General features: G+C 53.9%; 1 protein-coding gene across 1 annotated transcript in view; it reads left to right on the forward strand.

Annotated features, from left to right (window-relative positions):
• Positions 1-1,357: 1,357 nt before the first annotated feature.
• Positions 1,358-13,199, forward strand: part of MMP17 (matrix metallopeptidase 17) — a 67,974-nt gene continuing 56,132 nt past the window's right edge. The window contains exon 1 of the mRNA XM_049806591.1: positions 1,358-1,899. Within this exon, the coding sequence (XP_049662548.1) occupies positions 1,771-1,899 (129 nt within the window). The 5' untranslated portion in view covers positions 1,358-1,770. The remainder of the gene's footprint in view (positions 1,900-13,199) is intronic.

Consider the following 13,199-nt stretch of genomic DNA (forward strand, 5'->3'; position numbering starts at 1 on the left):
TGCACAAAGGAGGAGCGAGTCCTGCAAAGGCGAGAGGGACGTACAGAGAGGGGGAACCACCCGCTGGGAGACGGGGGCTTTGCGGGAAGGTGGCTGTGGACATCTTTCCAAAGTGAAATTAAATGGTGAGGGAGAGCTGCCGGCCCTATTGCTAGGCGCAGGGACATGGGGAACTCCTGCACTTTGGAACTCCCTTTCCTGCACCTGCGGTACCAGAGGCCAGGCTTTGCTGGGCTTTTTAAGAAACTGAACTTTGCTGTAGAGAGGAGCGAAGCTCTCAAGATGACAGCTCTTGAGCTACAACAGGTAGCTCTAGTTGACGAGGCTCTGAGCCCTGTAATCCAGGGGTTTTCCCTCTGATTTTGCTGGTGTTGGAGCAGTAATTTCAGCCCAGCTCATGGGGACACAGGGTAACACGCACTCGCCTGCGTTCTGGAAGCGAGGTCTCCCTGTCAATTCTCATTAACCAGTTTCTTCTGGACACGGATTTCTTCTTTTCTCCTCCACTGCTTTGCTCTAGTCCTGCCTGATATTAAATAGCTCCAGAAGCAGCTACAGTTCATTGCTGAATTAATCTATTTGTGCAGAAGGTGTCATATCAACGTCCATTACAATTTTGCCCCAGCAGCATCTAGAAACAATTCTTCACCTCTGCCAATTCTTCATTATTTCCATTTCTTATTTATCTTTTTTTTTTCCCTGAGAGTGCATTTACAGTTTCTGTTTTAAAACAACTTTAAAGATCGTTTCCGAAGCTGTTGAGTATATTAATGTGCTAATAAGAAGTGGGGAACACGGATGCGAAGTATGAAGTACATTTTCATCCTGACCTGGCAGGAGCTGGAGATGTCAGGATGTCCCCTGCCATCTGGCCTGTCGGAGCATGTGGCAGATTCACAGCTCTCGTGGGAGGACGCGCTGCAGAGGCCGTAGGATCCCATTACGCTGTTTATGGGGACAAGCCAGACGTCTGTCTTGCTGAAACTGGATGTCAGTCCGAGACGCACCAACCACCCAGTCTCTTCCACGGCACCTTAAAAGGCTCGGAGGATGAGACAGGTGCTTCAATACATTTTGATGCTCAGAAAGAAGCGTGGCGGAACGCTGGGGCATTTCAGCCGGAGGCAGATCCGAAACTGAGCGGGGCCCCAACCTGCCCCCAGGGTCTGAGCCCTCCCTCCCCTGCCAGCCGCGGCGGGGAGCGGCGCCGGTGCTCGGCGCTGCGCAGCCCCGCGGCCAGACCGCGCTCTGCCGGCGCCCCCCTCCCCTCCCCGCCGGAGCCGGGACACCGCCTCCCTCATTAGCATCCCTTCCTCCTCCTCCTCCTCCTCCTCCTCCTCCTCCGCTGACCGGGGCGCTCCGCCGGCCGGGCGCAGAGGGGTGCATGGCAGGAGCGGCGAAGCGCCGGCGGCCCCGGTAGCGGCAGCAGCAGCCGCAGCCGAGCTCCGCTCCGCGGCGGCGCCTGAAGCAACTTTCCCGCTCCCGCGGGCTGCGGGAACCGGGCGATGTGACCGCGCACCCGCAGCCGCCGGGCGGCGGAGCCTCGCCGGCAACGCGGAGCGGCGGGGAGCATTTCCCCCCCCCCCCCCCCCCCCACGCCCCCGCCTCTCTCCCACCCTCCCTCTTTCCTTCCCTCCCTCCCCGGCAGCGCCCGCAGCCCGGGGCGGGAGCGCGGATGCGGCGCGGAGCCCGGCGGCCCGGCGGAGCCCAGCGCGGGGCCGGGGCCGGGCCCTGCCGGGGCGGGCGGCGGGAGGTGCGGGGCTCGGGGGGATGCTGAGCCCCGCCGCCCGGCCCCGCGCCCGCCGCCGGGAGATGCTCCTCGTGGTCGCCCTGTGGTTGGCGTGGCAAGAAGCGCCCGCGGCGCCGACCCCCGCGGCGGACGACATCACCCGGGGAGTTGTGAGTTATCCGCGACACCCCCCGGGTCCTCTCCGCTCCCACCCCACCCGGCACCCGCCTCTCTGGGTGTCCGTCCTCCCCCCCGACACCCCCTCCGCCTCCGGGCACCGCCGGCCCCCGCGTCGCTGGGCGAGCTCCGGCGGCTGGAAACGCTCTCCGGAGCGCCCCGCTGCTCGGTGTCCCCCCGCCCTCCCCCCTCACTCTTTGCAGCCAGTGCCCTCCAGCTTGTACCCGCTGCTCGGTGCCCCTTTACACCCGGTGCCCGCTCCATCCCCCCCAGCGCTCCCTACGCGGTGCCTCTCCTTGCACACGGAGCCACGGAAGGGTCCAGTTTACCCCCCCCCCCCCCCGCCCCATACCCAGTGCACGGAGCCCTTTTGAAGCCAACGTCCCCCCTGCCTTGCACCCGGTGTACGGTATGTCCCCTTGCAACCATTGCATACCCCCCCCCCCCCCCCAAGTGCTCTGTGTCCCCCTGCACCCCGGTGCGGTGGTCCTACTTTCCCTCAGCCCAGCATCCGCGGGGTGATGGCCCCACCAGCCTTCCCACATGGATGGTGATTTCTCAGGCACTGAGAAAGGGCTGGTCTCTCTCAAGGGCTCTCTGCCTGCAGCAGAGCCACAAGAACTCCGGCCAGCGAGCCGGCTGAAATGGCACGTTTGGAGTAAGAGCGATCCCGGAGGACTGGGTCACGCTCGGGGATGTGTTAGGGGCTGCTCTGCGCCGGTGGCAGGTCGACTTCATTGCGGTGGTCCGCACAACGTGGGCATCCTTGTGGTCCTGCTTCTCCGCTCGCAGGTGCCCGCTCGGTTTGCAGGGAGGTGACGGGTTTTAGCAGGCAGCGAGGGCTTAGGTCGTGTCCCTGCCAGGTCACCGTGCCAGCGGGTCTGTAAAGCTTCACGCCATCCCCTCCGAGAGGGGAGAGATGGAGGCTTTTCTCCTGGAGGAGGAAAAGTTTCTTGTAGCCGATACCAGCCGTAGCTCAGAAAAGCCCCACGACTACGTCAGACCCCGGGTGTCGGGAAGCTGGCTGTGGCTGGGCGTGGGCGAGCAGTCCTGGGGCCGGACCCGCCAGTTTGGAGAAATTCCCTGAAATTCAGCAAATTTGAAAACGCTGCCTGTGCGCTGCTGCGAAGGAGGGAGGGAGGGAGGGAGGATTTGCAGCACGGCAGGGTTATCTAACGAGCGGGGCTCGCACGGAGCAGTGCGCCAGGACGCTGCCTCCGCCGCCAAGGCTCGGCCGCCAAGCGCGTGCTCTGGCTCGCAGGCTCCTGCTCAGACACCTGCCGGGAAGGACAAAGCGTATCGTTCCCCGTTGGTTCCTAGCAGAATAGAAAATGTGGGGAAAATAAGGTACATCTGCAGCATTATGGTGCATTTGCTTTCCTCTATAACCAAATGTTAAAGCTGGAATTAATATTTCATGCAAACAGCACACGACTTGGTGTATTCTGCCCCAATCAATTTGACTCAAACTTCATCTTTGACCTGCTTTTACCCTTGCTACCATACATGCTGCACTCAGCTTTTACGGGTGAAATGTTAATACTCGAGGGGGCTTATTAGTTATCGCTGACAACTTTCAGGCGTTAAGGTACCTTTTTTTTGTCCCGGACTGGATTTAAGAGGTAGCTCAAAACCATGCTGAAGAGCTGTGGCAGTCTCTCGCAAAGCAAAAGGTGCCAGGAACGGTGATAACGGTGCAGAAGTGAACTGCACAAGAAAGAGATTAGAGAGTCCTACGTTAAGACCAAGCTGTATTTATGCTGGGAAGTAGAGAGTAGAGGATGTCAGACGGGTGTCCAGGTGATTTCTCCCCTCCACTGGGTGTGCTTGCTGGGGCAAACACATCTCTCTGGCTCCAGACGGCGCTGGTGGGATTACGAAGGGGTTGACTGTAAAGCAGGTCTGTGCTTATGCCCTCTAATGAGCAGCAGGGAGCAGAAAACACCAGGTATTTTCAGAGGTGTTTGTGAGGGAAATAGCACTGTGTGGGAAACCAGAGCTTTAAGAAGAATTATTTGACATCCACTTTTATGAAGCAACTAAGAAATTAAAGATCTGTGATGCATTTCAACCAAATATTTGAAAACTAGGAAGCATGAAACCATGGCAATAGAAAGCTCCACTAACCTTTGAAAATTATATCCAGCAATTCTCTGCAGTAAATAGAGCACAATGTCAACAGAGCTTTTACATCCCATATAGTCCCCCCTTGCAGCCGACAGGCCTTCAGCATCGAGCAGGACTGTGCCTCCAAACCGCATCCTCTGCTCCAGTCCTGCTACGGGTTTGTTTTAAATGAAACAGTGATGCTGGGCCAAATTAAAGTTCAGCAAAACGAAAGAGGGCTATAATTCAAAGGCAGTTCTTGTTAGAGTGCTGCCCAAAGCAATATAATATTGAATGATTCTCCAGATTTCATTACTAGTGGAATATCCTGCCCAGTTTATAAATCTAGCTTGATTATTAATGTTTTTATTGTTCTCCATTAGCTGCTTTAACAAAGAGAGCATAAAATAGCAGATGGAACGGAGCTTGACTTGAGTGTTTCCCTTGAATTTTAGTACATCGCTTTCGAGATTTACTACTTTGCATTTTGCACCGCTGCCTTTACAGTAAACCCCCCAACCCCTCCTCACCGCAGTGCCCAGCATTCACAAATTGCATCTTTTTATGGCTGTTGGGCTTGAGCGTCTCAGGGGTGCGAGCAGCAAAAACTTTATATACGTTAGTAGTAACCGAGTAATAAGAGCTCTCACTTCGCTGGGCTTCGAACCAGGTCTGAAGGGAGGTCTTCCTTCAAGTTTTATTTTTCAGAAGAGCTGGTGCGGTGGAGTCTGTACACCGAAGGTGTTGACCTGGAGACCTGCAGGTTTGTGAAGGAGCTTAACAAAGCAGGCAGCTCCTGCCCGCTGGGCTGCGTTATTGCCCGCTGCGGGTACAGGAGCTGTGTGGTGGGACGCTGGGTGCCAGGCAAAATCTGTGGCTTGGGGATGGGCGGATGCCCAAGGCTGAGCGAGTTTGGCCCCGAAGGAGATGCTTTGCCCTGGAACTGAGGTTGCAGGATGGGAGTTGGCAGTGGGGGGGGGGTGGTGGCGGCATCGTCGAGATCATCCCTTGCGGACGTGGGCTCTGGCGTCAGTGGCCAAGGGATGCAGGAGTCCCAGGGAAGTTTTAGTTTGGTTGCAAGAGCGCGGGTGCAAAAAAAAGGCCATGAGCTGCTTTTTCTTGACTGCGTGGTCAGGGGTGACGGGGAAGGTCTGTGCATGCCCCCCAGGCGTTTCTCCAGCTGGGGCTTGCTGGGCATTCCTGGGGGCTTGCGTATGAGCGACGCCTCTCTCGATGCCTCTCTCGGCCTCCCGCTCACAAAGCCCGTCTGTGTTGTTCCCAGAGAAGTTGCTCTCTGGGGATGGAAGCATTTGCATTCATCGGTGGAGACCACGGACCCGGACCCGCATCCCCCTCTGCCGCCGTCCCAAGCGGCTCTTTGTTCAGGGCAGGGCCCTCGCCTTTGTGGCGGCTTCTCATTTGAATGACAAGGATGCACTTGTGGGGAGAACCGGGGTGGCACAGAGCCCTGTGACGCTGTGGCCCCCCCACCCCCCCCCCCCCAGCTGGCTGCGGTGGGCCGGGGATCAGACAGAGGTTCCTCTGTGTCCCCACATCAGGGAGCGGAGGGGCAGGAGGAGCAGCAATTTCCTACAAGTCTGTGCCCCGCATCTCCCAGGTGCTGAATTTCAAAGCAGAAGCCAGCCCAGGCCTGGGGAACGGGCTCCTCCTTGGTGTTTCGGGGGCGCTTTTCCTGCCTGCGGGAGGGCAGGAGCATCCCGCTGCTGTCGCTGCCAGATGCCCACGTGCAGCTGCACAGCCCGGTCCAGTCGCCCTCCCGCTCCCACCTGCCCCAGGATAAGCCAGGAACCCTCCTAAATTGCTGTATTTAAGCACCTGGGGTCAGGTACGGTGACCCTGAGACGTGGCTTACCTCCTGGTTCAAGGCTTGGCATAATTAGCCCTCTTAAAGTAAAAGCCTTGTATGGAAATAGGCCGTTCCCTCTATCAGCAGAAACTACCAGACTCGTAACCTTCTGTTTCTGCTAATGGGGAAATTAAAAATTGATAATCCCAGTTGGAGCTTCATTCAGCCTTCTAAAATGGCAAGTCTTTCAGGACAAAATGCTCAATAGATTCCCTAAACAATAACGCATTCAGGCCAACAGCATTGGAGAGAGGAGCTTTGCTCGCCCCCTCTGACATTAAAGCACTTCATTCCCTTCCCGTATGGAGCAGTGGCCATCCCAGGTCTATGAATTCTCTCCAAGAAAGTTAAGCTACCACGTTAAAAAAAAAAAAAAAAAAAAAAAAAAAAAAAAAAAAAAATGGTGCTGGTTACATTTTAAGGTACCTTTTGAAGCCAAAGTACAATGTAAACTAAATTGCCTTGACAAAAGGCTGGCTGGAAGCTTTCAAATAGACAGGCTCCTGTGAAAGCATTTAATCTGGTATTAAAGCCCTGGCTGGTTTGAACTGCTACTTGCCTTTCAGATTTAAGCACCCCAGACCTCCAGATACAGTAATGCAATTTCCTCCTGCTTGGCTGCTGTTGTGGGCCCAGCCGTGTGAATTACCCAGGGTAGTTAAGCTAAATTACCCGCTTTAATGAGACTGCCTTCAGGAAGGGTTCAGAGCAGGCGGGTGAGACCCTGCTGCCACTGGGCACTTGCCCATGCTTGGTGCTGGGGACAGAGCGGGTGAGCTCCCACCTTGGCCTCACTCTTCGTCCTTGGGCACTGCAGCAAAGCGTTGGGGGGTGGAAGAAGCTCCTGGCTGGCAGGACCCACCCCCCCCACCTCCCCCCCCTTCTACCTCTGTACCCTCCTTTTGCCCCTAAAAACTCCTGGGGCTCTCACACGGGAGGTCGCTGCCTGCGTGCGCCCACCTGACTCAACCTGCGATGTTTCGTTATTCTCCCTCATTAAATTAAACTGGCCAAGAGGCAACGCGAAAGGCAGCGCGTTCCCGTCCCCTGCCTGGCATCGGACGGGGTGATCCTGGTTTGGTGACCGGGTGTGACTCACCGGTGGGACCACACGCATCGGTCCCACTGAGGACACGGGGGTGACGTGGGTGATGCCGCCGTGAAACCGGGGGGCTTGGATGTCTCTGACACCCTGTTTTGTCCCTGCAGGTTCATTAGTGCCGGCGGCAGCTTGCTCTGACTCATCGCCGGGGCCGTGTACTAATTTCTCATTATTTACTCATTGGCAAAAGTGCTGCAGCAATGGGCTGTGCGGCTCTGGGAAAGGTCACGCTGCGGCTGAGGGAACCTTTATTTCTGGATGCTGTGGGAGCAGGCGTGTACCCTGCGTGGGTCTCGCGTCCTAGCTGGCCTTGTGGAGGCGACAACGTGGGAGGGAAAAGCCCTCGTATCTGGGGTGCGAATCGCCAGCTGATGGTAAACCTGGGCCACCGCGTCATCGCTCTTTAAAGTCTCTTGTTCAGAGTAGAGCTGCACTTGAAAGCCAAGGATTTGCTTTCAAAATAACCCAAGATCTGACAGCAACAGTTCTCAAAATGCTTTCTTTAATCAAAATCACTTTAAATGGGTAGATTTGGGAGTTTCGGAAGCTCTTGCTGGTGTGCGTGTACAGCTGCGTCTTCTTTGTCCCAGATTTTTATGAGGATTTTCTCTGATTTCTGGGTCAGAGAATTAAGAGATTTGATGTTATATTAAAAAAATCCACACCAAACCACATATGCAAAGTTAAATCCAGTGCAAAACAAAGCAGACGTGTGGGGGCGAGGGGAAGAAGCTGCTGAAGGACCGGAGAGTTTTAGATGAGTGTAATGAGAAACTGCCTTTGACAATGGATTTGTTCAGAGGAAAGTCCTGATGTGACTGACGTGGAGTAAATGCTGACATTCACCGAGGAGTGTGGTCTTCAGATGAAACTCTGGCAGTTTGATTAGCCATGATGATTTAATAGGAAAAATCCCGATTAAATCTGAGGAATTTCCTGCATCAGAATAAACCATGTGCACAGAAAATCATTCTTCCAAGAAATCTGGAGATGATCTACAGCTCCTAGTGAGAACGGTGCGAATACGGTGATTTGGAAACCAGCAGTATATTCAGGATTATTTTTTTAATATTATTTTTTTAAGAGGGAGTTTCTACCTGTTGACTGTCAGTGGTCAGGTGGCATTCTTCACACCAGCTGACGTATTATTTCATCCTGACAATATTGATCTTTTGGGTGAACAAAAGCAATTTTACCTGTGTCACAGGGTCCTTGCTGAAGGTGATGGACATGTTTGGATTATATCGTCTTGTCATTTAACAAACCCCAACTGGCATCTCCTGTGGTTCAGCTCCCAGCTGCTGAAGATAGCCCGACAGCCCACGTGCTGCCGTTGCGTCCTGGGTTTGCTCTGCAATTCAAGTGTGTCCTACACAGCCCGCTACACACGTCCTTCTTTAAGGATGCAGGACAAAAGGTTCCCTCATCCAAAATACAAGTGGGTGGTAAGAGGTCTGGACTGCTTCATCCACAGGTTTATCTTCATTTGCGGAGGTTGCCTGTCCTACACCATGGTGGCGGCATTTAACCTCCATACATAACCTTCCCCCGGGCTCCCATCCCAAAGCACCCAGCTCTGGATTTTTCCCATTCCCATCAAATGCGCCTTGCTGGAGATGGCAGACTACCAAGACATCAAAAGGAAACTGCACGGGCTGTTGCCAGACTGTGGGGATCTCGCTGTTCGAGGCTTTTTTGAGGTTGAAGAAGCAGATCTGAGAGTGGTGCTGGGACCAAGTGAGCAACTGAACCCTGGAGGGGACCTGAATGGGATAAAAAGATGGAAAAGACCAATGTGTGAGGAAGGGGTTCCCATGAGATCACTTTTGAGAGGAAAGCCTGGAAACACTCATCTGAGGAAGCGTGCACTTGATTGGTAGCTGTAGACTTTCCAAAATACTGTGAGTTATAGGCTATACTGCTTGTTCTCAGGCTTTGACTGTCTACGCATCAGTCAACCCTTCGTGAAGATTTGCTTTTCTCGGTGAGAAGTTGTCACATGCCGAAGTACTACTGCTGATATTGTGGCTGAAGTATGTCTTAGGAGATGGATTTTCATGTTTCCCTCAAAGTCGAAGCTGTGACTCCTAGTGCCCTGAGCTGCTGGGTGGCTCTGCTGGGCTCTTCCCCAGCACCCAGGAGGCAGTGCCTTCTCAAAGGCCTATGTAATTACCAAAAACTTGGAGGTCTGCTTGGCTGAAGGGTGTAACACAAGAAAATGCTCCTTTTGTCTTACTGTAGCTCCTGGGTAGTTTGGTTATAGAATCTCAAGGAAAGTACAAGGAGCAAAATGGTACCATGACTGCTAGAGACAACCCCACCACAACTCCAGGTCTAATTACCTGTAAGCTCTGGAGCTGATGTATTCGGCCTTTGGGAAAGGATGTCAGGTCTTGTTTATCACTGAACAAGAGGAAAAACAAAGCGGTCTCTCTTGTTTTTCTTGAGCCCACTATATGAGATCTCCTGCGGAGATATTACATCCACTCAACATTAGTTATGTGCTAGGTGGTGCTTGGTCGAGGCTGTGCCTTTGACAAGGCAGGTGGTGGGGAGCATAGGGAGCTCCCACCCACCCGTAGGCTTGTTCCCACCTTGTTACTTATATTTACTTTGTCGTTGCTATTCCTTCTTTGTGCTCACAGTGTCCCTCTGGCACGTCCGCCAGCAGAAGGGCAGTCGGTGATGCTGCTCAAGAAGCATCTTTGCTCCTTTGATAAATTCTCTGTATTAAACTGGCTTTTATTTTTCTTGTTTGTTCTCCATTTTGTTATTGCTTGGCAAATTCCCCGTTGCTCCCTACCGAGCCATGCTGTCTCTACCTTTGCATCCTTCATGTCAGAGATGCATTTTTGTTCAAAAGCTAGAGGAAATTGGGTTCACAAAAGGGAAATCCCTCATAGACACGCCTGTGAAATGGCAACATGTTTTTTATAACGAGGCACAGCTAAAGGAAGGTAGGTGGTTTGGGACTTCTGCCACATTTTGTTTATGCTGCAGAAATGTATCCTCCAGGTCTGATCAATGAGACTCCGAACCAAGGAATAATCTTGCATGGCCTCAGCCAGCACTAAAGTGTACAGCAATCCAGTTCTTCCTCCCGGGCTGGATGCATGTCATATTTCATGACAGAATGACAGTCCCATCAGACAATCTGTTGCTGTTTTGGCATTCCTAATACACCTCGTGCTTTGGTACGCACTCACTCAGTGTCCAGCAAGATCAGGATAACCTAGAGGAAATCGGCTGTCATGCTCTAGGGTCCCATATGGGTGGTGAACTGGGCAACAGTGATTTGAGTAGTCTTCTGCAAACTCTCCTGGGTTAAAAAACTCACCCAAGAAGATACTAAAATTCTCTTTCTCTAACTAAAACCCGGAGCACCAAGTGCCTAATCTGCCGGACTCTGAGGCATGAGATGTAGTTGTTGACCAAGCAACCTCATTGCTCACTGAAAGGTGACCTGAGCTCTGAGCACCAGGTCTCTTAATCCTCAAAGGCTTTGCTTTGTGAAGGGTATCCAGTCCAGTCTGGAGTTGGGTGGCTTTGGTGGGGTCCCCTCCTTTGACCATCGCTGCAGCTCACCGGGGTTAGGTACAGCTCAAGGGGATCCATGGGAGAGCTGGTTGCTGGATCAGCACTTGGCAGCATTCGGCTCTTAAGAGCTGCTCTATTCCTCACGGCAGAGCGGAGGGTCGCGTAGTAGAGGAAGAAGCCCTTGATGTATTTGCTCGCAGTTGCGGTATGAATGCGAATGCTGCTGTACAGGTGCCGGTGGCAGTTTGCAGCTCTCCCCGGTGATGCCCTGGAGTGACTTCTGCCTTCTGGACACTTACAGGTCTGCTGGCTGACCCCGGGGTTGGGGTAGGTGTGTGTGCCGTGGATCTGCTCTGCAAAGCCCACCTGCTGAGCTGGGCCAGCTCTTCTCATCCAGTTTCTGTTACTGGGGGGTGTACTTTCACTGGTCTATCTCTTTCCAACTGGGTCTTTCCCTGCATCAGGGTTTGCCAGGAGCCCAACAGCACCCTCTGGATGAAGCCATTTCCCCAGAGGAGCAGCTCCCGAGGGTTCGTGCTCCCTGCCTGGGCTGTGCACGGGGACACAGAGGTTGGAGGAGATGGGTGACGGTGGGTGCCCCTCCGCACCCACCGGGGAAGGCCCGTCCCCCTCCCAGCAGCCCCTTGGTTTTAGCAGAGCTATTCCAGAAGATCGCCTTTGGGAGCAAAAGGGGTTTCTTTCTGCGATAGCAAACGTCTTGGTGAGCCAGGGCTCCAGACCTGAGATCTCCCCCCTCCCAGCCTTTGCAGGGAGCTCTTCTGGGAGATGGACATCATCGGCTTTTCTTCTGCAAGACGAAACCCCAGGGCGAGAGCCCATCCCCGGGCCTTTGGGCTGGTGGGAAGGGGCCGGCCGGGCGCTGCTCGGGGACGCCGGTGCGGCCCCGTCGGTGTCGTGCCGGTGCCCTCTTGTGGAAACTGGGGAAATATCCGAGAAAATACGTTGGGGCCGGGCTGGGTGCGGAGGTTGGAAACCCACCCGTGGGAGCGGGTTGGGGTTGCTGGGCTCGCCCCCCGGGACTGAGGCCTGGCCGGCTGCCCCGGTGCCTTTTGCATCGCTGGTATTGCTAGAGGGTGAGGGAAATGGTATTAACTTAGCCTGGGAGGCAGGGCATGCCGGCATTCAAATCCTACCCCTCGGTACAGTTTTTTGGTCACTAAACCCCTGCGTGGCGACAGCAGTCCGTGCTTTAAGTGGATAAATTTTGCAAAGTACCTTCTGCGCCTCCTTGCTCTTACTCTGCCATAATTACCATTTACCTCGTAGCAAACACCTTTATCACCAGCTGCACAAACTTTTGACTTTCTTCTTGAAATAGTGTACCGCGGCACTGAGCCCGCCGGGTATTTCCCGGAGCCGCAGAGCAGGCACAGACCCACCGTCACCCACCTGCGGTGGCTCTGCCGCTCTCCTCAGGAAAGCATCATGCTGCTTCGGCCATCTGCTAAAAATGTCAGCGGGCGAACGCACCCACGGAACCACAGTGCCAACGTGCTGGCTCTCACATTCGCAGCCCAGCACCACCCCTCTGCCACACTCGGGCAGCTCTGGCCATGAAGGGTGATGATTAATAGCTGCCCTGAAGCAAACCTGCTGGTGCCAAGCATCTTCTGACCCCGCCAACTGCCTCGCTTCCAAGCCCCTTTGTAATAGCTGGCAGAAATCGTGCTACACTGCGTAGGAAATGCCAGCCCGGCACCATCGGTCTGTTTTCCATCCTCTGTTCTGGTTTCACAGCCCTGCAGAACCGTGGTGAGCCACGTGCCTGTCTCCCAGCTCCACCGCAGGAACAGCTCGGGCACTGGATCTAGCCCTGCTGCTTGGGAAGCGCCAGTCCCACAGCTCCCTGAGTTAAAGTTCACCTTATCTTCTCCACGTTTCCCTCCTATCTCCTTTATTAATATCCTTTTGCTGAAAAACAGCCTCTGTTTTAAATTTCTAAAGAACTTTTAACTATTAAACCCAACCTGTCTTCTGCTGCATTTCCCAGGCTTGGCAGCTCCTCTTCTTTCCATACTTTCCTGGAAAGCAGTGTCTACAGGCAGTGCCATGTTGGCGGAGGTCATCAGTGCCAGCCCGAGGCAGAGGCTGTGCATCTTCGGAGGAGAAAGGGAGCCGGAGTTGTGGGAGCTTGTGTTGAATTTATCCGGAATCCTTGGGGTGACTCGCTGTCCCTCCTGCATCGTGCCTGTCTGTGTGATCACAGATGCTCATTTTTGCTTGTCTATTTAGAAGAACCGATTCTCCAGGCAAGGGCATCTGCTTTTTTTGTAGCTCTGGGATCATCTCTCAGCCTCTAGGTTATCTAGACCCATACCACCTCTGAACCCTGACAGTCCCGAATTCATTTCCTTTTGGTGAGGGACAATATTGTATTTCTGATGTTGCGTACAGGGAATTCAGTTTTGGGAGCCAGATTTGTTCAGGGCCAGATTTGAACGGGGACGAAGAGCTGAGCCCTTCCTCATGTGCTCAGAGAAGCTCGGATCTTATTCAGAGCCAAGAGATACAACTGCAGATATTTAATTAACATTGCAAAACCCTTTAAAGCAGAGTTTCTGGCAAAATTGCCAGCTCTGCTGTACAAGCGGGTAGGAGGCCTGAGCGGCCTCCACAGGGATCTGTCACAAAATAAGGAATGTTTCTTCGCCCGGATGGTT

This window comes from Accipiter gentilis, chromosome 7, assembly GCF_929443795.1.
Source record: "Accipiter gentilis chromosome 7, bAccGen1.1, whole genome shotgun sequence".
In the NCBI taxonomy this organism is placed as follows: domain Eukaryota; kingdom Metazoa; phylum Chordata; class Aves; order Accipitriformes; family Accipitridae; genus Astur; species Astur gentilis.